At 38.9% G+C, this 25163-nt stretch overlaps 2 protein-coding genes across 2 annotated transcripts; one reads left to right on the top strand and one right to left on the bottom strand.

Annotated features, from left to right (window-relative positions):
• Nucleotides 1-11515: 11515 nt before the first annotated feature.
• On the bottom strand, nt 11516-13588 carry LOC108993295 (protein ASPARTIC PROTEASE IN GUARD CELL 1). The gene has a single exon (XM_018968160.2). The coding sequence runs from the start codon at nt 13286-13288 to the stop codon at nt 11828-11830; it is 1461 nt and encodes a 486-aa protein (XP_018823705.1). The 5' UTR covers nt 13289-13588; the 3' UTR covers nt 11516-11827.
• Nucleotides 13589-19591: 6003 nt separating this feature from the next.
• LOC108993257 (GDT1-like protein 5) lies at nt 19592-24095 on the top strand. Its single transcript, XM_018968114.2, has 13 exons — nt 19592-19838; nt 19968-20036; nt 20962-21021; nt 21130-21177; nt 22179-22267; nt 22410-22446; nt 22519-22566; nt 22885-22953; nt 23036-23080; nt 23169-23230; nt 23427-23499; nt 23591-23682; nt 23877-24095. Exons 1-12 carry the CDS (start codon nt 19821-19823, stop codon nt 23660-23662), a joined length of 690 nt encoding a protein of 229 aa, XP_018823659.1. The 5' UTR covers nt 19592-19820; the 3' UTR covers nt 23663-23682; nt 23877-24095.
• Nucleotides 24096-25163: the final 1068 nt, after the last annotated feature.

Here is a 25163-nt window from a genome sequence, read left to right as displayed (position 1 = left end):
TTGACCACAAATGCTGTTGATATCGAAATCGAAGTTGCTTTTATCAATGATCTCTGGCTTATATCTCTGGAGTCAACGAATGGATAGCGATGTACCTTATGTTTGTAGCAGTGAATATGATGGTATCTTTTCTTAACTAATTTATCACGTAAAATAAATAATAATAATAATAATAATAATAATAATAATAATTTTTTTCATCAGTTATTATTTATTAATTATACTCTACATCTTTTTAAAAAAATGAAAAAACTATCAGATATGATATATAAAATATAAAAATAAATAATAAGAGATATATAGCAAAACCTTAATCATAATAGAATATAGAGGTAATTTATAGAGGGGCCGACATGATTTGGCTGATTCTCAATTGGCCCGCGCCACCCTTATTCCACTTGTCCCTTATACAAGACCAAAACTAAAATAAAACAAGAGTCTTACAACTTTATTTTCACAACTCCTTCGAGGCCTTAGAGGTTAGAGCAACTCATCAAATTTATATTATATGGTATTACATCACTTATATTAGAATAGTTTTATTTAAAAATCTTTAAATTATACACCATTCACGTGATTTAAAAGATAAATTTTAAAATTTAAATCTTACAAATCAAATTATATCACGTAGATGATGTGTGGTGTAAAGACTTTTAAATAGTACAAATCAAATAGAAAGTGTCTTTCCATATTGTCTTTCACGCGATTCTCTCCTCTCCATGTCTTTTTATTGTCTATTTTCTTTGTTAGTTTGGGACTGTGATTGAAGCTTGGACATGGCAATCGATAATTTATGAATGGCAAACTTCTGTGCAGAGAGAGAGAGAGAGAGAGAGAGAGAGAGAGAGAGGTTGTTAACACTAGTGCTTTTACTTTGCAATTGCATGCATGGGGAAGAAGGATAATCTGCCTAAATTCCCTATTTGCAAAGCCTTCTCCCTTTGTGTATAAGCACTGCAAAATGGGGAAGCCGAACAGAGAATTTTCCATGATGCTGCAACATTATTATAGGATAAAAAATACTTTATCTACAAAGAGATTCATTTCCTGATTAACCTCCTCTTCCAACGTTAATGGTAATGTATTCGGTGTTATTAAGATTTTATTTCTTGGATTAGACTTTCTTTTTCGTTTATCTCTTCAGAATATTGTTAGTCATAAATGGAAATGACTGCTGTGAGGCATACCTACTTAGGACGGTTCATCCGGGCCGAAAAACCCGGCCCGGTCCGGAACCCGGAAAACCGGAATCCGGTTCCGGGTTTCGGCCCGGATTAAATCCGGACCGAAATCCGGATTGAAAAACCTGGATCCATCCGGCCCGGATACGGGTTACAAATCCGGGTACCGGGTTTTAAACCCGGTACCCGGGTCTAAACGAAAACCACAATCCCCCCCCTTCCCCGAGTCTGTCTCTCTCGCTATCTCTCTTTCTCTCGTTACGCTTGCCGCTTGCGAAAGGAGAAACCCTAAATCCGTGCATTCTCGCCGCGACCCCATCGTCGCCGCCGCATCTTCGTCGCCGTCACCGTGACCCCGTGAGTCTGTCTCTCTCTCACTCTCTCTATCTTTATCTCCCTCTCTCTCTCTCCATTGGATTTCTGGGTTTGGATTATTAGAAACTATATATTGTTGAGTTTTCCATAAGCGGGCTTCTGGGTTTGGTTAATCTCTGGCAAGTTTACTTCGGAGAGAGCCCGATTCTAGGACTCGGCTTGATCTGGGTTTGAATAAACTTTTGACCGTCCGAAGCTAATGATGAAGGAATTAGTTATTAAGTGCATTGTAGGAATTTATCACTTAAATCCATGCTTTAAATATAAATTAGTTTATAACCAGTACAATGTGCAGGATTTGGATTACTTTGTTAATTGACAAGGTCTTTTAGCTTTGCTCGATCAGAATCAAGGTAAAGTAAAAACTACATTGACTTAAAAATAGTTTCATCTGCTGAGACGATTGTTGGCTCTCCAAACAAATTAGACTTGTAAATTTTGCCATATCTGAAGAATGAGTAAGAGTGTAAGTACTACCGCTCTAACTGTATGAGTAGAACATAAAGTTTCGGTTTTAGGGTCTTCTTTTTTTGTGGGTGTAGAGTGTGGTTTTACCTTGATATGTGTTTCTCCATGAATTCTCTTACTTGAGTAGCAGAGTAAGGCTTAAGATAGCCAATAGTTTCACCAAGAAAAGGCCAGCCCATGTTTCCTGGTGGGAGGTCCAGCTTTCAGGTCATGTCATGTGTTTGTGTCGTGGTGCATAATTTATCAAGAAAAATGGAACCAAAAGGTGAAACTTCAAAGGCTACCGTAAGCATTATAGGTCAGATGTCTGCCATTTGTTTACCAATAATACACCTCAGTTTGAACCTCCTTCAATCAAATTTACAGCAGAAATATACCAACAGGATTAAACCCAGCAGTGCTGAACAAACTGACCATTCATAGGGGTCTCTATATAAGCAGCAAGTGCAATAGAAGCAGAAATAAGACTCTTATTATAAGAGGGGCCTCACCCAAGAAGTGCTTGCATTATAATACAACCAGATTACAAAAAGCTTATTCCATACCCTTCTGCCAAAACAGTGGAAGTGTTTCTTTACACCAGATGGAAATCTCAGTGATGGTGGGGTCAATTTTTTTAAGAAAGTTCATGGTGGGGTAAGCAATCGAATTTTCTCAGACCACCTTGTTTTCTTTTTTCAAATTCAATTTTTTTTTTTATCTTCTGATTTTTATCCTTTATTTGTTACTGTTGTGAAGATCTGATTCCTTATGCTCTGATGCAGGGTGTTGATCCAAGTATTAGAACGGAGGTTTGGCCTTTCCTTCTTGGAGTGTCGGAATTCCCATCTATGTATCTTTATGTATCAATGTCTGTGCGTGTTTGTATTATAGTATTTTTGTTCCTCTCTCTTTGATTGAGAAACTAAGATAGATTTTGCTACATTTTGGAGACTTCTTGTTATGTTGTTAGCCATAGCCACAGGTTAACCTAATCCTATGGATTGCTTGATCCATGGCTGACTTTAAGTTGGTTGATTTATGATATGTTTTTTCCCACCCTCGTCTTGATTTTTTAACCATTCTTGTCTTATGACTCAAATATTTTTTTTTTTAGCTTCTTCTGATTTTTATCCTTTATTTGTTACTGTTCTGGATCATATGTTGAGCATAGAGCTTAGACCCATAGTTTTTGAAAAGTTCAATGTTAAATGCCAGAATTGTGTTTAGGATAATGTTTTTCACAATGTAAACAGGTGTTGTATTCTCTCCTTAAAAGCCATTAATGGTCGAAGTTAAAAAAAAAAAAAAAAAAAAAAAAAAATCCGGGTTCAACCCGGAACCCGGGATCCGGGTTTTTCAAAACCCGGATTTATCCGGGTTCCAACCAGGGACTGACCCGGATCAATCCGGCCCGGGTTCCAGCCCGGGTTTGAAACCCGGATCCGGATCCGGGTATACCCGGGTTCCCGGGTTGGAACTCGGATGAACAGTCCTATACCTACTTGTATATTTAGAAAAATTATATTCCTAAGCCTCATACACCACACACTAACCTTTTTATGATTTTATTAATTTTATTTTCTTATTAAATGTGTAGTATATGGATTATGAGTAGAATAATTTAATTATTTTAAGAATAATAAAATTAAAAAAAAAACTTTAAAAAAATTTTAAAAAAATAAAAAAATTTTAGTGTGTGGTGTATGGGCTTATGAATAGCAATGCTCGTATATTTATACACTTTGATAGGTGGCCGACCTGCTTGAATAATTGCCCATAAAAGAAAGTAAAGGAAGCCTTTCGCCTACATGGAGACAATACAGTCACCGTACAGAAATTAAGCATGCATTCTGCAGCAGCAGTACTAAAAATAACTATCTTAGATGTTTGTCACATTGGCTAAGTTGTGTACAAATCGTGTTTCATCAACAGAGATGTTAATGCTACTACCAGCAAGGTAAGCGAGCCCAGATTCTTTCTTGTCTTGGCAACCTCATCACAATTTCCTCCGCCAAGCACAATCTTATTTTTTCCTGAGTGATGTGTTGGAATAACAACATCATTAAAACCTCTAAACGTTTTGAATTGTGTAAAGAAAAATTATAAATACGCATCATTTTTCACAACACATTACACAATTATGTTTTAAAATGAAGGGTAATTTAGTAAAATATTTTATAAAAATAACATCATTTTACAAAAATACCCTCACTTTAAAATGTGTTGTGAAATGTAATGTGTGGTTATCATTACTCTTGTGTAAAATTGTGATAGATGATGTCATGGAAAAAAGCAATTTAGTGCTCTGCGATTAGGAATTGGCTTCGTACTTTTCGGGATTCCTTTCTTGGCTTTTTGTGAGTTTACGTTTCTAGGGTTTTTTTCATGGCGGCTTGCACCGCCCCCTTGGTGGGTCCTATGCCAGTGGGGTCTCCTTCTGAGGGTGGTGTTGGTCCAAAGACTTTTGCCCATGCAGTTTTATGTGCGTCTTCTTCTTCCTCATTGTATAAACTTCCTATGCGGTATCCTGTTGATGTGGATGGGGAAATTGGGTTCATTTTTTCTTAGACAGAGATGAACAAAGCGGCGTAGGATTTTCAATATGTGTTGGTCATGAAGTTTCTACGTTCCAGACCCTCCATTGATGTGATCAGACTTTCGATTATCAAGACGTGGGGTCTGTCAGAGATACCGACTATTAGTTTCATGGATGATTTCCATGTGTTGATCCAGATGAGGAACGGGAGAGATTTTTTGCATGGATGGGCGAGAGAAGGTAGGGCTTTGGTTGGGAGTTCCTTTCGTCTCTTCCACTGGATGAAGGATTTTAATTTGAACAAGGAGCCATCTCTAGCCCCTCAATGGATATTTCTTCTAGGTCTTCCGATGCATATGTATAGATCTGACAGCTTACAGATCCTAGCTACGAGTTTTGGGCAATATCTGGAAATTGACAATGCTACGATAAATCGAACTTGGGCTACGGGTGCAAGGTTGTGTGTGGAGGTGGATTTATTGGCAGACTAGGTGGAGTGGTTCCCGATTGTTGTCTCTGTAAACCATAAAATCTGGCAAGAAGTAAGGTATGAAAAACAAGGTTTTTATTGTGATACATGTCATAGACAAGGACATTCAAAGGTGGTATGTCGAGTAGGGGAGAAGAAACTACCTAGCGGTGTTAATGAAAAACATAAGGAACAGAATGGTCCTCAACAAGAAGTTTGGCGCATGAAAAAACTAGATCGGGTAGAGGTAGTTGCTAGGGAGAAGGACAAGAAGGATCACGAAAGTTCAAAGAAAGTATGTAAAGACGATAATGCAAAACAGAGTAGTCTTGATGAAAAACAGAGTGTTGCAGTTGATATTGAATTGGCAATAGTGGCTGTGAACACGGTGGCTCCTCAGAGGGACTTGGAAGAAGGGGAAATAGTGCATGAAGAGGTTAATGATCTTGTGGGATTAGGGGGTGTGCGTGAGGAACATCAAGAGGACAAGCATGTGGAAGAACCTACTGTTGAAAATGTGCAAGTTGACCAGATCAATGTTGGTCAGTGTTTGGTTGTACAGGAGGCAAATATGTTGCTAGTAGAAGGGCCTGCTATGGTGTGATTATCGCAGTCTCATGATGTGGTTTCAAAAATACTGGAAAAAGAATGTCGATTCTCGACTTCGCATGTTCCTCATGAGTGTGAATCTGATTGGGAGGAGGAGGTAAATGCTCTGGAAAAATTACCTTTGGAAAAAGGCTATAGTTCAAATAAGAATTTGCAGATTCACCTTGCAAAACCAAATGCTAATGGGCAAAGTGCAGAGAAATCTCATCAGGTGATCACCCGTCCAAATAAACTCAATTTATGATTAAGACAATTTTAGTTTGGAACGTGCTGGGGTTGGGTACATCAAGAAGTAGATTAAAGAAGCTTGTGAGGGAATTGGTGCCTTCTATTGAGGTTATTTCTGAACCGTTCACCGAGGAGAATATGATGCTTAGATGGGCGAGTTTTTTGAGTTTTTCAAACTATCGTGCCAATGAATCTTGGGGGGGGGGGGGAAGCTTTGGATTTTTTGGAGTGAGAAATTGAAGTTTGAGTTTGCTCATATGTCTGATCAACTCATTTCTGGGTTTTTTAGCTTTGAAGAGAAGGTTTTTTTTTTTTTTTGTCTTTTGTTTATGCAAAATGTTGTCAATCTGATCGTCGTGAGATTTGGAGAGACCTGGAGCTTGCTAAGAGGGAGGATATTCCTTGGCTAGTAACGGGCGACTTTAACATAATACGGGATGATACTGAACGCATTGGTGGTAATTCGAGGCCTTTATTGGCTATGGAGGAGTTCAATAATTGTCTAGATGGTTGTAGCCTTCTGGATATTGGAGTGAATGGTAGGAACATGTCTTGGTGTAATGGACATGATGGCTCATCCAGAAGCTGGGCAAAACTGGATCGACCTCTCTCAAATGCATCTCTTCTACAGAATTTTCCGGACACTTTTTATGAGTATGGCAATCGAAAGTCTTCGGATCATAACCCGATGGTAATTCGGTTTCAAAGGGAGGACTTTAGATATGGACCATCACCTTTCTGATTCCAAAATATGTGGTGCACTCATCATGATTTTCGAAAATGTATTGAGGATTCTTGGAGGGACGAGGCTTAGGGCACGGGTTTAGCTCGATTTGCGATAAAACTCAAAAGAGCTAAGTTGGCCATCCGAAATTGGAACCGGCAGGTGTTTGGGCGTGTTGATCACAATATTAAGATACTAGAGGAACGCATGGAAGGACTGGAGGTCCAACTTCAGGGAGGGCACTCACCAGAACTAGAGGAAGAATTTTTTCTCACTAAAATTGAGCTGGAAGCCTAGGAAAAGAGAGGAAATTCGTATAGTTCAACAGGCCAAAAAGAAATGGTTGTCGTTGTCGTTTGCGGATGGGGAAGTACTTGAGTCTCCCGAAGCTATACATGAGGGTGTTGTGCGTTACTTCCATTCCTTTCTAACTGGCGACAGGCCTAGCAGAAGAGCAGAGATTGATGAGATTATTTTTCCTATAGTTTCTGAGGAGGAAAAACTGGTTTTATGTAGTGCGCCTACAGAGGTGGAGGTAAGGAATGCTATTCTTTCTATTCCTAGACAGAGTAGCCCAGGTCCGGATGGATTTGGTTCGGCTTTTTTTCATGATTATTGGGATATTGTCAAAGAGGAGGTTGTAGAGGTGGCCAGGGATTTTTTTACTGGTTCTCCTCTGCCAAGATTTTACTTTGCATCTTATATTTTTCTAATTCCAAAGGTTCCTAATCCTCAAAGCTTTGATAAATTCAGCCCCATTAACCTTTGCAGTGTTATTTATAAAAAAAATTTCTAAGGTTCTTGTTGTGCGCATGACAGGCTTATTATCTAGATTGATATCTCCAGAACAGGGAGCTTTCATTCCAAGTAGAAACATTGTTGTGCGCACGACGAGCTTGTTCTTTTGAGACAATTTTATGAAGTAAAGGACTGAGCCTATTAACCAGAATCTTAAAGAATTCTTTATACACCACCATGCACAAACTAATGGGCCTGAATTTAACAAAACTCGAGTGGTTGTCTTCTTTTGGAACAATAACAATAAAAGTGGAGTAATAAAGTTTGGGAAGAGGAGAGAACCATGAAATTCAACGGCAACTTCTAGGTCTTCTTTGATAATATCCCAACAATGCATAAAAAAAACAAGAACCAAATCCGTCAGGTCCCGGACTGCTATCTTCTTAAATGTCAAACAGAGCAGTTTTTACTTCCTCCAACGAAGGACTTTGACAAAGAGCAGCATTTTCCTCCTCTGTGATAACTAATTGAAAGAGATCCTTCCAATTGTCCATATGATGAACCCCTTCTGTACTAAGAGCAGATTGAAAGTAATTAACAGCTTCCTCATGAATCTCCTGGGGAGAATTGAGTTTCGTTCCATCTTCCAGCGTCATATGTTGTAATATCCCTCTATTCCTTTTAGTCTGTAGAGTTGCATGAAAAAATTAAGAGTTCGAGTCTCCTTCTTTTAGCCATTTCACGCACGATTTCTACTTGAGAAGAATTTCTTCTTGAAGCAAAAATTGTTCCAACTCTAGTTGCTTAGCCTGCAATTGCAAATTCAAGATCATGCTTGTTTTCAACCTTTTTACTTTAGCAGCAAATTTCATGAAGCCTCCCCCATGAATTGGTTGGTTCCAATTATTCGAGATGACTGTTGTAAAAGACTTATGTGTGCACCACATCCTCGTGAATCTAAAAAAGGAGGGTCATATCTCAAACCTTCCTCTTTGACTCGAATATGTCCTAGCTAAGACCGCATTATATTTTTTTTTATAAGTAAAAATATTATATATATATATATATATATATATCAATAGGAGTAACCAAGTATACTAAATATATACAAGAAAAACACCTAGCCCATACAAGAAAGCCCATAATGACCCAAAAGCCCATAAAAACCAACCCAAAATACACCAAACCCGAATTGAAAAACTATCATTACACCTCCCCGACCCCTTCCCTTAGATTCCTTAAAACTAATCCTCAACCCGAACATCACAAAGCCCTCCCTTTACCCTTCCCTGGACTTGAGCTACCTCCCTTAGCATCGTAGTTAATTGCCCATGAAAGATTCTTCAACTCCCTACTTTTCTTAAACTTAGATTTGGTTTCAAGCGCGTGGCTCGCCTCGATTGCAGTGAGTAGTGTTTTAAATTGGTCTTCATATTCTCCATGTTCTTCATATGAAAGTCCCAAGATTTGTAGAAACTCGTTATCTTTATTCAGAATCAAATCCGATGTTGAACCCGTTATATCGTTGATCGGAGGAAGATAAACCAGGGAAACAATATTATCCCCAACCACAATACTCAACTGCACTCCCGACTCTAAACCTTCCCCCACACGAGGTACCAACAACAATTCTAAACCTTCCCCCACACGAGGCACCAATGACAAATCCTTCACGCCAAATGGTTGCTCGACATAAATATGGTTGTTGTCCCCTCCATCTGTTACCATTGCAGATTCCTCCTCTCCATCAACACTGTGTGTATTTGCTCCACCTCTCGACGATCCTTGCCGTACTTCTTCCTCAAGAGGGGAAGCATTACCTTCTGTTACCTCATTTGCATCTTCTACAAGAGGCTCGACTGTATCTTCCAAAATACTCGAGACCTTGGAGGGACCCTCATCTTCAACTACAAATGAACTCTTGGACAAAAGGACCAACTCCATCTGCAACTGGTGCCTGAGACCCTACAGTTCCCTCAGAAGGCATAGTGACACTGGCCTGAACAAAGATGACAGCGTCCAATGACCTTATCGTTGACACACCCTTTGCCTGCACACTTTCCCGCACACTTGGTAGCACACTTGTACCCACAACTAGGTCCAGCCCCTTATCCACTTTAATCATTAGATCTCTTACATAATCCATAACTCCCTTCAATTGGGATTTGACATCCCACAAGACTCCCTCCAACTCTCCCAATGTCACCTGAGGTCTTTTGTCTCCTACAAGTGCATTGCCATTTCTTTCTACCACTGAGCTGATCTCAGCCTAACTACCCGCCAGTGACCTCAACACCTCTGCATAAGAAGCATCTTTGATTGAGGAAGGCCTTCCCACTGCTTTTCCATCACCAAACTCCTCACTTCTAATAATAGCTTTGGATTCAGTGACACTTAGAATGGACTACAGAAAGCCTTTCCATCTAATGCCATTTGCGTCCTCCGAAATCACCAATAAACCTTTCCTCCTTCCATTTCGAAATTCAAAGAGCTGCAGAAAACTGCCCCTTGCATTAACATGATGTTGAATGCTAAAAACTCCATTACCCATCCTTAGCTCTCTGAAGAAACCTTCATGGCAGTTAAGTTCTAAACAATCCTCAATCCCCTTAACCACCCATGAAGCTATCGCCCCCCCTAGATACATGAACTTAGCTATCATTTTGCTACGCTTAGAAATACGAAAGATATTTCCTTCCTCTTTTGTAAAAATGAAAGTTTTTTATTCAACTTTCAACCATCTCTCTCCTTCCAACTAGGACGAAACTGCATCGTGCTTCGTCGTAATTGTCAAAACCCACTGTTCTCTATTGTTCCCTCTTCATTCTCTTAAGGTAAAAAAACACAGATCTGAAGGAGGCCCTGAGTTTAACGGATTTTCTGCAAAAAATCCCTGAGTTAACAAAGAAAATTACCAGTCGCCGAAGGATAACCGACGTCGGAGGCCCACAAAATGGTATCTGGAGTCCATCGAAGCAATCTGTATCGGTGATGGCAGCGGTGCAGGCCAAGGTGGAGGGTATGGTTCAGGTGGTGGTAATGGTGGCAATGGTGGTGGTTTTGGTGGTGGATGGGGCAATGTGGGTCTGGTTCGGGAGGGGAGGAGGTGGTGGCTTTGGGTTTGGGTCTGGTTCTGTCTGTGAGTCTAACCACAGCCTAATAAACCTTTAACAATATACCTGCAAAGGAATAGATCAGTCACAACCACTAAAACAAATTATAACAATTCAAGACCAGAACAGAATCCTTCTATTACTAATCGATTCTCGACTATGTAACGCTAGCGAGAGCCTATAATCAGGAGGTTCTAAATCACAGCAAGTAGCCAAGCAAACTGCTTAGGGTACCTGTAAGGATAAGCCCACAACAGAAAGGTATGATTCTTTTGCTCTGAGAAAAAGAAAGGATGAAAAGTCCACTGCAAGAGAATTAACGCTATATGAGACCAATTCCACTCCGAGTATATGGGTAACACTAGTAATATAGAAACAAAGAACCACTCTGATTATATGGATAACAGTAGCACAAAGCATGTTAACAAACGTCCCTTGATAATTTCATCACTCCAATCTACTTATAATGAAACGGATAAACCAGAAATAACCCAATTTTATATTAAATATTTACTGCAGAAGGGCAGATGTGGGTAACTTACCAAGACAAAGGAACAACAGATGAAGGCCAATATGGTCTGTCTCACTCATATATGCTTTGTCCTCACCAAGTTCCTAAACCAACAAAACATAAAAGAAATACATGCTACTACAATCTCATATAAAAGATTATGAAAACAAACCGCAAATGAGTAGCAGCAGCCAATCCACGAATATAATGTAAATGGAAACAAACCTGTTAGATAAACATTTGCATGATTCCTGTTTTGACATCTAAGCAGATGCTGTAGAGAAAGTCCCAGATGAAATTATTTCAAATGACGAACAATGACACGAAACGTTAAGAACAGAGAAAAAGAGAGAGTAAAGAAGAGCACTCCAATGAAATCTGAAATACAACCTTCAAGAAAGATGGTATCGGTTTCTCCAATAAATTTCCAACTAGTCAGTTAAATAGCTAAAGAACTGAAAAGAATAGTGGATCTCTATTTCAGATGAACATTCAAAGAAAACAATAATCCGGTGCTTAAGTTGATGGAAGCTGCCATATTCAGATTATAATAATCAAAGTTTTGACAATAGCAGAGAATATGCAAAGGGACAGTGAGACCAGCGATTTTGTTTAGATATTAATGGTAATACGTTTCTCCGCTGCAAGATATAACATAAAATTAAACTTAGCGAAATAATTTGATTGTCTTTCGCTTACAAAAACCAAAAACACAGCGGTGGTAAAACCCATATACAGTACATGACGACCATAAATATGCAATCTTTTTTAATTCAACTGTTCTGTTTTCTTGACAAAATCACCAACCATCCAACCAAAAGAGCAAACGTTATCGTCAAACATGACATGCCTTCTACATTCAAGTGGAAATCCCATCAAACAGGCATCTACTTCTAGCATCTGTTAGGTGAGAACCCAATCAGGGAATCAGCGAGGTCGAAGCCGACACGAGTCCCTTGCTGTTGCACATTCCCGATTATCGACAACGACGATGGAGTGGACGCGAACGCCAGACAAAACGTCCCGACCGAGTCAACCGGTATGAGGTAATTCTTTGCCGGTAACGTTAACTCTTTCCCGTCTGGAAAATGAAATTTCATTGTTGGGACCACCACGCTGGTCCTCGAAGACAGGTTGTAGCACGTGTCGAACAGCGCCACGCCTTCGGCGGACGGCAAGTTCCGTGTTCGCTTGACGAAGGCATCGCGGACCGAGTTGTAGGCGTCGGTCTGGAGCCGAGTCACGGCCGTGCCCGAGTCGACAATGATTCCACCGTTTCCGCTGTCGTCGATCTGAAAGATGGACTCGGGAATCGAGAGCAACTCGCCTCCGACACTGATTCCAGTCATGCCGAGATAGTAGAACGTATCGAGTTGGGGGTTACGACGCAAAGGCGCCGTAATGGCGTCACGAGGGATAGTTGAGTGGAACTCGAGGGTCGAGGCTGAGTCGGAGTCGCGGTCCACAAGGCAGTACGAGAAGGAAGAGGCATTGAGCTGAGACGGGAACGAGAGCGAGCCACCACCGAGTCCGAGTAAACCTGCCGCGCCGATGAACAGGCCTTCATTATTGTGGCCGCAGCCGATGGCTACGTTGTTAACCGAAGCAGAGCCGAGCGTGATGGTCTCTGTGACGAAATCCCCGACGGTATACGAGCCGTCGCCGTAGGATACCTCATAGAGACAAGTACCGTTACGGCACTCGGACACGTCGAGGGACTTGCATTGCCGGGTCTCGCACAAGAGCGGCGAGTACGAAGACGAAGCAGCCGGTTCGAAGATCGGGTCGGCTTGCTGGTAGCAGTCGGCACAGGGAGCGCACTGTTGCCAGCTGACATCACTGCCCGTGTCGAGCACCATGTACACCGGACTCGGAGGCTCACCGATTCCGACTCGAGAGAAGTACTCACCGCTTCCCTGACTCGTCCCCGACACAACTGGACCTTTCATGAGCTCGGTTTCAAAGCCCCGACCATTGCTCTTATCTAGCGGTTCGAGATCTGATGGGACGATGCCTGTGAGTGCCAGATCTAACCGGGTCGTCAAAGATCTGACTCGGGCAGAATCGCGCTCGAGTCGTGCCAAAGTCAGGGACTTGTACTCCCTGTGTGAAGGTTTCTGAAGAGAAACTCTCGAATGTAGCTGAAGAGTGAACGGAGACTTGGCTGAGAAGCTCCGCTTTTGTTGGTCGAATGTTGTTGTCGCGAAAACGGTCTTGGTGTTTTGTATCAAAGCTGCGACGTCCAGTATGGTAGTTTGAGGGCTCTGAGACAAGCTGCGAGAGTGACCAAATTCGATCAAAGTGCAGAAGAAGGCGACTACTGCGAAGACAATGTAAACGAGCTGAAACCTCATTTTGGGTTGGCCACTGAACAGAAGTGCAGGAGTGAAGTGAGGGAGCGTATGAGAAGTGCTCGAGAGCTACGGGGCATTTATTTGCAGCGATTCACGTAAAGAAGGTTGGAAGAAACCAAAGCAACGGGGGATCGATGGGTGTGGGAGAGAAGCTTTGAATGCTCACTCTCTTGCCCGAGGCCAGTTTGAGTTGGTGGGGCTTAAAAGACGTTTTGGATATGATGTTGAATCTTTAATTAGATTTAAAGGCATTGAGTTGAGGGGCCGTACATCGATCATGTGGTTCACGAGTTTTTTCAGGGTGTCATTACCTTTGCATTTTCGGGAATAATATTAACACCTCCTTTGTTATGCACTTTTTTTTACGATGTGCGGTTGGTTGAGGGTAGCTGCAAAAAACTAGTTTTGGGAAGAGTTTTTACTGTTTAGAAATGTGAGAAACGAGTGGGATAATAGAAGATTGATTCTTCATGTGCTGATCATGTAGTGCTTGCATGCACCGGCTGTTTATGCTAGCTCGCTCTTTTTTTACCATAATTCATGGACGGATGAACCTCTTGCTTTAATCCCCTTTAACCACATAATTATCTCAAATTTAGTAAGGCTGCCTTAAAGCTAATTTGGTGGGTGACTTTCTTGGGAACATTCCAGGTCAAAAGGGAAAATCTTGTTGGAGTCTATGACTACGGGATTCTCTCTCTTTCTCTCTCTCTCTCTGAAGACAAATTGTCCATGATTTTGGTTTATTTAATACATATGTAATTATGTATAAGCTTGTAATCATGATATGATGCATTCTGTGTCCATAATTATTATGCTTGCAAGTTGATCGCACTAAATCAGTAGGTCAAAAGAAAACCTTTTTCTTTCGACGTGGGACAACCGGACAGGCACTAATAATTGGTTTGAGTCCGGACTTTGTTCAACAACTTCAACCGTTCAAGGATGAACACAAAATAACCCATGCTTTTTTTTCGAAAGAGGGTGTTACATGCCGACAAGGAAAGAACTGAATTGGAAGATGAAGTATGAGAGAGTGTCGACAAGTGAGATAACCCTAGGGCCTCGTTTAAAATATGGACTCATCTCAACTCATCTGAGTTGAGATTTATTAAAACTGAAAAATAGAGAGCACAAGAGACGTTTGAGAAAATGCCTAATGACCAGAATTTCATTCATCATGGCAGAGGAGAGACTATTGTTTCCTGCCTCACGAGTACAATAGATTTACAAGGTATTTAAAAGAGTTTTTACATCTCTGTAGAATATTCTTTCTAACATAATTGGTTACAAGAAATGATTCTAGAGTATTCTATTTGCCACACAGGTCTCCATCAATCGAATGTGCAGCACTATCCTGATTGGAGGAGTCTTCGAGAATATGCTCTGTTTTTATCTCCTTAGCAGCCCCCCGCGAATCAGGCGGCATTGGGCAGGTAATGAGGCTTGAGTGTGAAATATTAAATCTCGTTGTGGACAGTGGTTTAGTAAAGATATTGTCAAGTTGATCCTTACTAGACACAAATGAAACTTGAAGAGCTTTGACAGCCATCTGATCATAGATAAAGTGATAATCAATTTTAACATGTTTGGTGCGAGAATGCATGACAGGATTAACAAACAGATAAGTTGCACCTAAATTATCACACCATAGAGTAGGTGGCTTAGAAAGGAAAATCCCAAGCTCCTTCAACAGTGATTGCAACCACAAAATTTCACAAGTCGTATTTGTTATAGCTTTATACTCAGCCTCAGTAGAAGAGCGAGCATTAACTACTTTTTAGAGCCCCAAGAAATGAGGTGAGATCCAAAGTAGATACAGAAATCACGTGTAGACTTGCGGTCATCAGGGCATCCATCTCAGTCAACATCGGAGTAGGCAGAGAGAGTGGAGGTGGTGACTGATGAAAAATAAAGACCAAAGTGTTGAGTGAGATGTAAATAGCAAAAGATTCATTTGACAGCTTGCTAGTGAGGGACATGAGGACAGTGCATGAACTGACACACTTTATTAATAGAAAAAGATATGTCAAGTCGAGTGAAAGCCAAATATTGCAGACTACCGACAACACTACGGTATAATTGAGGATCTTCAAAGGATGGTCCATCTAAGGCAGTAAGCTTAGTGGAAGAGGACATAAGGTAGACACTGGTTAAAGACTTATGCATGTTGGTCCAAATGAGTAAATCAGAAATATATTTGGATTAGGATAAGAATAAACCAGATGAATTACGACATACTTCAATGCCTAAGAAAAAATGTAATGACCCGAGATCCTTAACAAGAAAATAAGCATGAAGTGCATCAATAAAATCTGAAACAATAGAGGCATTAGTTCCAGTAACAATAATATCATATACGTAAATTAGAACATAAATAGCAATAGATGCAGAATGAAGAATAAAAAGTGAAGAATCTGATTTGGAACTTTGAAAACCAAGGGTCAACAAACGATCACTCAATGAATGGGTGGAGAACTACCTGAGGAGCTACGTAGGTGACAAGCCAAAGAAATGGTCAAAATGGATTGCCTTAGCAGAATGGTGCTACAATTCTAATCATCATGCATAAAGTAAAGTCGCACCCTTTGAGGTTTTATATGGGTATAAACCCCCTAGACTAGTTAGTTACACGACAGGCATAACAAGAGTCAAAGAGGTGGAGATTACTTTGCGTGATTGCGACCAGTTGTGGAACCTGTTGAAACAGATGCTGGTTGGGGCTCAAGAATGTATGAAAAATTATGCTGACAAAGGTAGAAAGGAACAACATCACCAAATCGAGGATTGGGTCTACTTGAAAGTTCAGCCATACCGACAATCCTTCATCTACCATCACCAAAGCTTCAAGTTTTCTCCTCGTTTCTACAGACCGTTTCAAGTGGTCCAAAAAATTGGAGAGGTAACCTACCGCCTTCAGTTCTTGGAATCTGCTCAGATCCACGATGTGTTTCATGTCTCACAACTAAAACAGAGGATAGGTTAGCAATTCAGCCCCATTTCGACACTACCATCCATAGATAAAAGAGGAGTTTTTAAGTCGGAGCCTGAGGAAGTGCTTACCAGGCGAATGAAGAAGGTGAAAAATAAGCCATTTGTTGAACTCTTGATTTGATGGCAAGGACAGCCACAAGAAGAAGCATCATGGGAGCTGTATCACCAACTGTGCGTTGAGTACTCACACCTTGTGGGCAAGGTGTTTTGATGGAAGGGGGATTTGTTACACGCCGACAAGGGAAGAACTGAACTAGGAAGATGAAGTATGGGAGAGTGTCGGCCAGTGAGATAACCCTAGAAAAGAAGTCTAAAAGGGCATATACATGATGGGCCCTGAAGATGGGCTATGAAGACTAAAGGCGTCCAGGCCCGGGCTTACATTGGGCTATGGCCCAACTCTATCTTAGATCCTTATATAATTTTAGTGTCTTAATTGTAACCCATAGTACTTAAGGTTATTTTCTTATTTCATGATATTAGTATAACTAGGGTAGCAGAATAAAGAAGTCTGAAATTTCTATTCTGTACTGTTCTATTGTTTGGAGGTGCTCCCTCGAAGAGAGCCTTATCACCTTATCAATATACATATATTTCCCTTCCATTGGTGTTTTCCATTACAATCCCTTACTTAGTCGTTACAAAGGGGACCACTATTTTCAAGCCCATCACATGAGATCAGAAGATTGATGAATATATATGAACATTCGTCCCTTATCATATATGCACAGATAGTATGGCTATGGAGTCGGCCACACGCTAAGTAATAATGGGAAATATTTCATGATCATTGTACGTACAGAATATAAAGGTAAAATGTTATATGCTTGACAACATTGCAATTGCCATCCATACATGCAGAGGTGCTTCATGAGTTGCAGTAGCTGTTTTGGCATTCATGGCGGATTGATTATCGGAGCTAGCTGATGAGTTTTAAGCTGTACCTAGGAAAACTTTGTTTTCTACCTCTAAACCCGAGTCTAGACATCATTGATTTGTTTTAATCCTCGAACAGTTATCGGTTGGTTTATGGAAGTACTAAATGCCAAGCTGTCGCAGTCACTTGTGCAAACCTTCTTATCTTCTTGCTGTGAGCATTTTGTCCCAAACCATTTGTCTCTACTCTCTAGCAGGGACCATGTACCTCCTTTCACGTCCCGAATCCGAGGATATAAATAAAACCAAAACCAAATATATATTAATATATATTCTGTTAAATATTTATGTATCCAGCTTTGAAAAATTAGTAGGTTCCAAAGTACTCTAAATTAAATTATATATAAATTCCTGATCTACTATTAATTCTGGACTCGACTATTCTTGAAAATGACTTCATGTATTGTTGAGGATAAGATCACTTTTCTTAGAACGGCCAATGATTTTCTTTTTTCTTTTTTCCATTTATATATAATTAGTTAGCTTCTTTATGACTGTAGTTTGGGCAAAGCAGCATATTATATATATATATATATATATATATATATATATGTATATAAATATAAACTTCATTTTTGCACATGCATGCAACTATATATATTTGTTAAAACAATCAACACGTACACCAAAACCAAAGCAAGAATACTTTCGTCTCTTTCTTTTATGATCGATCTTTGACTTCATGCATGCAAAAGCAAGCTAGCGATCGATCGAACGAACAGACAAATATCATGGATTCTGGAACTAGGCCTAGCTAGCTGTAGATTTTTTCATTTTGATTTGGTTTTGTTTGGTAATTTGATCCGGGTGCATGACTTTACCTTTCTGTCGAAAGCGAAATCTGAACCACCAATTAACGTGCGTACGTACGTTGCGGCCAATTGAGAACGACTCATGCAAGATGAATAGATGTGGTTGATGCATGCCAAACCCGAAAAAGATCATGAGAATTATTAATACTGATCATGATGAGCTTATCATTTGAATCATGTTGGCAGCTTGCTTGAAATGCATGCCAATATAAGTTTACTACAGCTGCATGCATGCATGCATGCAGTTGCACGTACGCAATTATATATATTCCTTAATTACCATTTTAGGATGCTAATTTATTGCCTCGATTGCATATATAATATGCATGGGCTAGCGTCTTCAAATTAAGAAACGTCTTTTTATTTAAAGATCAACAACTCGATGATGATCGAAACTACTCACCTAAAAGAAAGTACTGATATATATAGCTCATCATGATCGATGAAGAAGTTAATTTTCTTACTTGGTTAATTTCATCATGTACTGTTCTATGTGACATCCGGCCAGTACTATACGTTTAGTTCACATGCATGCATGATAATTAACCCATGTATAAATTAATCCTCCCTTCTTCTAAATTAATGTTGATATATACAAGAAAGTCACAATCCATATATAGTACATGTAACATTGTAAATCTCATAGTACATGTTCTTGTTGGATTTACAATGTTACATGATTCAAAACAACTTTATGAATAGCAATACTAATTAGGTTGTATTTAGGTAGTGAAGTATTTTTTAAGTATTCTATAAATAGTAATGAAAAAATAATTAAAAAATAATAATAGAATATTAAATAATAATGAATAGTAGTGAAAAGTAATAATAAAATAATAAATAGTAGTAAGATATTCTGAGAATACATATCTCAAATACCCAAACTAGGCTTGACAATGTCCTCGTACGTACTTTCTATATATCTAGATCTCAAAATTAAAAAAGGTATCTATAAACTGTACGTGGTGTAAAGGGCTTAGAATGAGAAATTCTTTTTACAATCCTAAGTGGGGGAGTCCCATTGATAAATAAGAGTAAAAGAGAAAAAAATATCTTTTAAAAATGATATATATTATTGTAATTTTAAAATTTTCTTAAACATAACTGTATGAGCTTGTATGAACAGTCTTTGAATGAGGACTATATATAGACTAACTCGCTTAAAATAACATTACTTCTTAATTTAAAGTATATAACTTGTCATATTGTAAAGTTAGTTTCTACAACAAAGTTGACATTCTAGATAAAGCCAATTCAATTTAATAAGCCATTAATTCAGCTTATTCACCTAACATTTATCTACTTATAAATAAAACCAACGGGAAGTTTACACGGCAATACATTACTAAAAATTAATGGGATCTGAAAACTAATTTGTTTGTTTGACACCAAAATCGGGGTACATTAATTAATGAATTAAAGGATCAATTAATATACAATAAACTTATTAGATTACACGTCACACGTCATAGGATGCCAACCAATCAGTGAGTCCCAATAAAGCGTGTGTTTCAAATTTCAATCCTCTCTACCTTTGCTTGAAAGCATCTTCGCCGCTTCTTCCGGGGATCAAGTCTCACGTGCCGTACCCGCACCCACCATTTTAAGAATGTTTTCTTCTTCTTCTTCTTCTTCTTCAGCCAATTCGTAAAATCTCAACCACTCGGCCGAACTGAGTGTGAGAGATAAGAGTGAATCGGATCCCTCTGACGCCGCTGCTAAGTATTTTTGCTCTGTCTCTTTCGTTATTATCTTCTGCTCTTTCTCCGTAATACGGTAACAGAGCAAAGATGAGCTCAGTCCTGCAGGTTCGTTGTCTTGTATATGAAATCGGTTAAACTAATGTAAAAATTTTTGCTATATTTTCGATTTCTAATATGTTTTTAGCTAATGTGATTCTCTTTTTTTTTTTTTTTGTTTTGTTTTGGTTCAATTAGGGTCTCACCAAGTCGCTTGCCATGACTGTACTCTCCGAGATCGGCGACAAGACGTTTTTCGCTGCCGCGGTTAGAATACGATTCCCATTTCGTTGTTTCTTCGTATATTTTTTTTCCATCACTTTTATTTATTCCAGTGGAGGAGAATCAATTTCTCTTTTTGTATTAGTTTCCAAGTGATTCGAGAATGTAATGCTACCAATTTTTTTTATTTACTTATCTAATTGAAGAAGTGTAAAACAAGCTGGAAAGAGATATATTTTCGATGAGATGGACAATTGCTCTATGGAGCTTAGTTCACTTGATTGGTCGGCTGGGCTCAATAGGGCCCCCCCCCTTCATGTGATGGTGTGAGGATTAATCCTCAATTCATTGACTGAGATTTATACAGAGCTGGCTTAGTCTGGCGTCTTTGTTAGTGAAAAATGAAAATTTAATTTTTCTTCTATTGCTTGACACGTTCACCGGAGAACTACTGTCACTGGTGGTTTTAGCCGCAGAAAAGTTCTACTAGGAGGATATATGTTGTGACTCTGCACCCATTCATATTGCTCATTACTTGGAGAGACTAATGATGATGCTTTTTTTCTGGTGGAGGCCACAAATAAAAGATCACCAGCATATATTGAAAGATGTTGTATCCACAAGGATATATGATGTTAAAGCGTCTAAAATTCTGATGCAGAAATTTGTTATTTTGTTGTTTTAGAGACAATCAATTCTGACATTCAAGTTAATACATGTTAAGTGCCCGTTTCTCTCCAAGGAAAGGACTGTTTTAATGTAATAGTTAGTATTGTCTCTTTGTACTTAGTTCTTGCGTGCTTGGTTGATTTTTGGGATGCGTGTCATGTTGTTATGTAGAATTTTTCTTGAATTTCTTGTGATTAGGGAGCCGTGTGAAAACCACAATTTATACTTCATGATTCTTTGACATGGATGATGTTTCTACGTTCTTCTCTTTTCCTGATGTTGTGATATTGGTTGTTTTAAGATCCTTGCTATGCGTCACCCAAGGAGACTTGTCTTGTTCGGTTGCCTCTCATCTTTGATTGTAAGTGGGTTTCTTGCATGTCTCACTTTTGTTTTTATGTGGTTTTAGTATGATCTCTGATTAGCTTTTTAATGCCCCAATGTGCTGGAAACATTTCTTGTTTTGTAGGTGATGACTGTTCTTTCTGCTCTTGTTGGCTGGGCTGCTCCAAATCTTGTAAGAGTCACACTTTCCTTCTAAAAATAACTTGTCCTTGTAGATTAATTTTTTTTATGCTTGAAGAAGCAGTTCCGATCTCTGATAAGTTTTTTGATGCTTGTATAATTGATATGTTTTGTGTCTTATGCTGAATGTCAATCAATATTAGATAACTAGTTAGTTTCGCATGTGTTATGTTTGTTTGAAAATTGTATATTTTGGAAGATAATGAAAGAATATCAGGCACATGGCACTTGGGAATGGTCTAAAGCTGAAAACTTTCTTTGCTGATTTTCTTTGTTGATGTGCATCCAATATTTTTTGCTTATTCGGCAAAATACCAATGAACTTGATTTTTCTTCAGTTAAGTGAGTTTCCATAGAATTTCTTCCGATTGGACATGTCTTGTTCATGATTAATAAGAATCATGAGTAACAATAGCCGGCTGCTCATAGGGTAAATGTATTTCAGGCTTACACACCTAGAGGAAATAGGTGTGTAAAATTGGCTGAAACCTTGGCGAGCATCATCAACACCTCTTCGTGTTCAAGGTGCTGTTTGGTGATTATGCAATAATACTAGCATAATCAACAAGCTGGCTGAAATGGTGTTGCTGATAAACAGCCCAACAATTCTGCAGTTGTTACTGAAGACATAAGGTGGCATTAGGCTACTTTTCTGCTTGACTCACAGCACTTGATGTTAGATAGTGCAACCTCAAAGGTCGTTTTCACAACAATCAGTGTTGTTATACGCCATCATCATACTGGTGAAGTTTTGAGTCTTTTGAGTCTTTGTTTGTATTTGTCTAACATTTAAGGTAGAAAAGAGATTTACATTCAGTTGCCTTGAGTCTTTGTTGGTACTTGTTGAGTATATTGATGAGGACCTGTTTAATCACATACTTTGCAGCTTCTAATCAAGTGCATGTATCTTCTAAAGTAATCTGAAACAGGTCTTCATCCTTGTGTAACTTTTGTGTTCTAAACACAAAAGCTTTCTGATCGTAAAATGTGCAGATCTCTCGTAAATGGACTCATCACATCACAACATTGTTATTCTTTGGGTTTGGGCTGTGGTCTTTATGGGATGGATTTACTGAGGAAGGGTAATGGTTTATTTATTTCATTCTTTCACTTGTCTGCTGCTTTTCTCATGAAAACGAGTTATCATCTCAATATATTTGTACTGGAGTCTAATCCTGATTCACCCCCTAATTTTTAAATGTACTTTTTTCCAATTGAAAACAGGGAGGCTGAAGAGTTGGCCGAGGTCGAAGCAAAATTGGTGGGTTTTCTTCTGTTAATTAATCTCTAATATTTAACTCAATGCCTCTTTTGACCTTACCATTATGGTTAGGGTGCTGATTGGAAGGCTGACACAGAGACCACGAAAAAGAATAATAAGGTATGGCTTATTACAATCTTTTATATTTCAATGGCCTAAAATGATCTCCCCTCTCTTGCTTTCTCCATGTTTTCATTTTAGTGACTGTTGCTTTTGCTATCTGTTATTTCACTAAAAAATGGAAACAATCTGTTGGAAATGTTCAGAAGATTCTGTACTCTTTACATGCGTGTTTAGACTTGAGACATCTTCAGTTTTGACATGATGGTGACTGACTAGAGCATTATACATTAGATGCCTTTTGAACGTATAAGTTAGCAGATACATCATGAGTCATGTTTGGATAATTTATAAGCATTTTTTCTTCTTTCCTTACAGGAAGATGATGATTTGAAAAAACTGAAACGGCCATTTCTCTCACAATTCTTTTCTCCAATCTTTTTGAAGGTTATACTCTTATGGCTTATTATAACTAAAACCAAGCAGGGATAACAAACGCCTAACCAGTTTCATCATGTTCATACTACAGGCATTTTCTATTACCTTTTTTGGTGAATGGGGCGACAAGAGCCAGGTAAGCGTTAGCTAGGGAATGCATCTTGTGTGTGTCTCCATGATTCATTGTTACTTTGTTAACTATATAGCAGTAACTGTCTTTTCAGATAGCCACAATTGGTCTGGCTGCAGATGAGAACCCGTTTGGAGTTGTTCTTGGCGGCATTATGTAAGTTTCTAAACTCTTTTCAAATTATTTGACATAGTGCCATACATATACTTGTTTTTGTGCGTATGTGCTTGTGTGTGCATGCACACCAGTGTTCAGACTTTAAGGCGTGCATGTATGTGTGCCAGCAAGTCAGACACTTAAATCTGTGTATTTATTTGTAATATGTCTAAGCGATGGTGTTTCCTTCTCTCAGAGGGCAAGCATTGTGCACAACTGCAGCTGTCCTTGGTGGAAAGAGCTTGGCATCTCAGATATCTGAGAAAATAGTAATCCTGGAACTTCATTTTCATATTGTAGACAAGGTTGTGGAAGGCAGGTTGTAACATCCCAATAATATGCAAATATGTTTTTCGGCAGGTTGCACTCTCAGGTGGTGTTCTTTTCATTGTTTTTGGGATTCAATCCTTCCTTTCAACCGTTGACTCATGATGCGGATAGTCTTGCTAATGGTTAGTAACATCCTTAATGCAGTATGTAACACATTTCTAACAGGAAAGTATATAGAGTGGTGTGGTGGGAGAACGTTGCCCTTCCCAGCTTAGTAATATCCTTAATGCATTACCAACTTCATAACTAAGATCATTATAAAGACTTATGTTTCTTATACTAGGAGAATTTGTGTTCATTGTTATTGGTGTTGCAGGCAACACGATATGGTGGAAGAAAGTGGCATCATGTGGTGGACTTCAGTTCCTGATTTTGATTTTTTTTTTTATGGATATTTATTATATGTTGGTTAGAACCAGTACATGTAACTACTTTTAATTATCATGATCTGGTTTTGTTAGGAATTGTGGATTTGTAGTTGTAGTCACATTACAAAAGATACCAATTTTTTTTCCCTACACAACTGGGAAGGGGAGTTGAATCCGGCTCTCTACGGTGAGAACCGGACTACAAAGATTCATACAAAATGAGGCACTGCTGACTGAACTACTGACTGACTTGACTGGATGCAGCAGGAGATATATGAGAACATTTGAATGTATACATGTACTTTGGTAAGAAATTGTTCAGTAATGGCTCTCTAATGATGAACAATTATAAATCTTTGGTAAGAATTTGTTCAGTAGTTTTTGAGTTTCAGTCAAAAGAGAAAGTACCCTTCCTTCCTGCAATAACATTTGTGATATGTGATTTCGGAATCGGAGCACTTTCAGATGAATGGACACACCCATATGCCTTTGTGTACGTTGGCCTCACCGAAAGTTATGGCCAATTCTTTACACGCGAAAGGTATAGGTTATCTTGTATGGGTTTGGCTTGAATCTTTGCAAGCATCTTGTATTTTTATAACTATTTAAATTCTTCACTTCCGATTAGCCGACCATTTCTTAAAGCTTTCATATTCAAACGAAGAAATTTAATTAAAAACTCATATATGAAAAACCTATGCTTTCTTCTTCGTACCAGTAGTATCTATCTTTAGTCAATGAAAGCCATTGATGAACGAGTCATGAGCTTGCTAGGATCTGCAATTTGATAACAATTAATCAATTTTTTATATTATCTTCAGCGACGTTTTTATGGATCACATCACTTTTCACAACCACTCCCACTGTTTTTTTTTCTTGAAGACTCGCTGTCAAAGGTAGATGGTAGGGATCGATTGCAATTAAAGATTTAAGTATGCGTTCATCCCAAGCTTTGTCTTAGAAATTGTTTAAGTCAATTTGGGTGGCTGTCTTTTCGAGTATCTGCAAAAGTTTCGTGCTAAGATCTAGTGCTGGAAATAATCGTGTTACAACGAAATACATGTGGAGGGAATAGGGAATGAGATTCTCCAACAAACACCCATTACAACAACTACAGTGCAAAAGTGGAAAAAAAAAAAAAAAGATTTTAGGACCAAATATTTGGTCTCCACCTATACCCTGAAAAGAGAATGCCGTCTTAAATGATTGTTTTTTGCAGTTCACATAACTGTGGA

This window comes from Juglans regia, chromosome 6 (genome assembly GCF_001411555.2).
Source record: "Juglans regia cultivar Chandler chromosome 6, Walnut 2.0, whole genome shotgun sequence".
NCBI lineage: Eukaryota > Viridiplantae > Streptophyta > Magnoliopsida > Fagales > Juglandaceae > Juglans > Juglans regia.
The sequence above is the reverse complement of the archived record's forward strand: the minus strand, read 5'-3'. Positions and strand labels throughout refer to the sequence as shown.

Bases quoted from the DNA above. Each gene is read 5' to 3' on its own strand.
- LOC108993295 (XM_018968160.2), bottom strand. From the start codon at position 13,288: ATGAGGTTTCAGCTCGTTTACATTGTCTTCGCAGTAGTCGCCTTCTTC.
- LOC108993257 (XM_018968114.2), top strand. The intron at 21,178-22,178 runs GTAAGAGTCACA...TAAAATGTGCAG, and splicing joins GCTGGGCTGCTCCAAATCTT to ATCTCTCGTAAATGGACTCA. The intron at 22,447-22,518 runs GTGGGTTTTCTT...CATTATGGTTAG, and splicing joins CCGAGGTCGAAGCAAAATTG to GGTGCTGATTGGAAGGCTGA.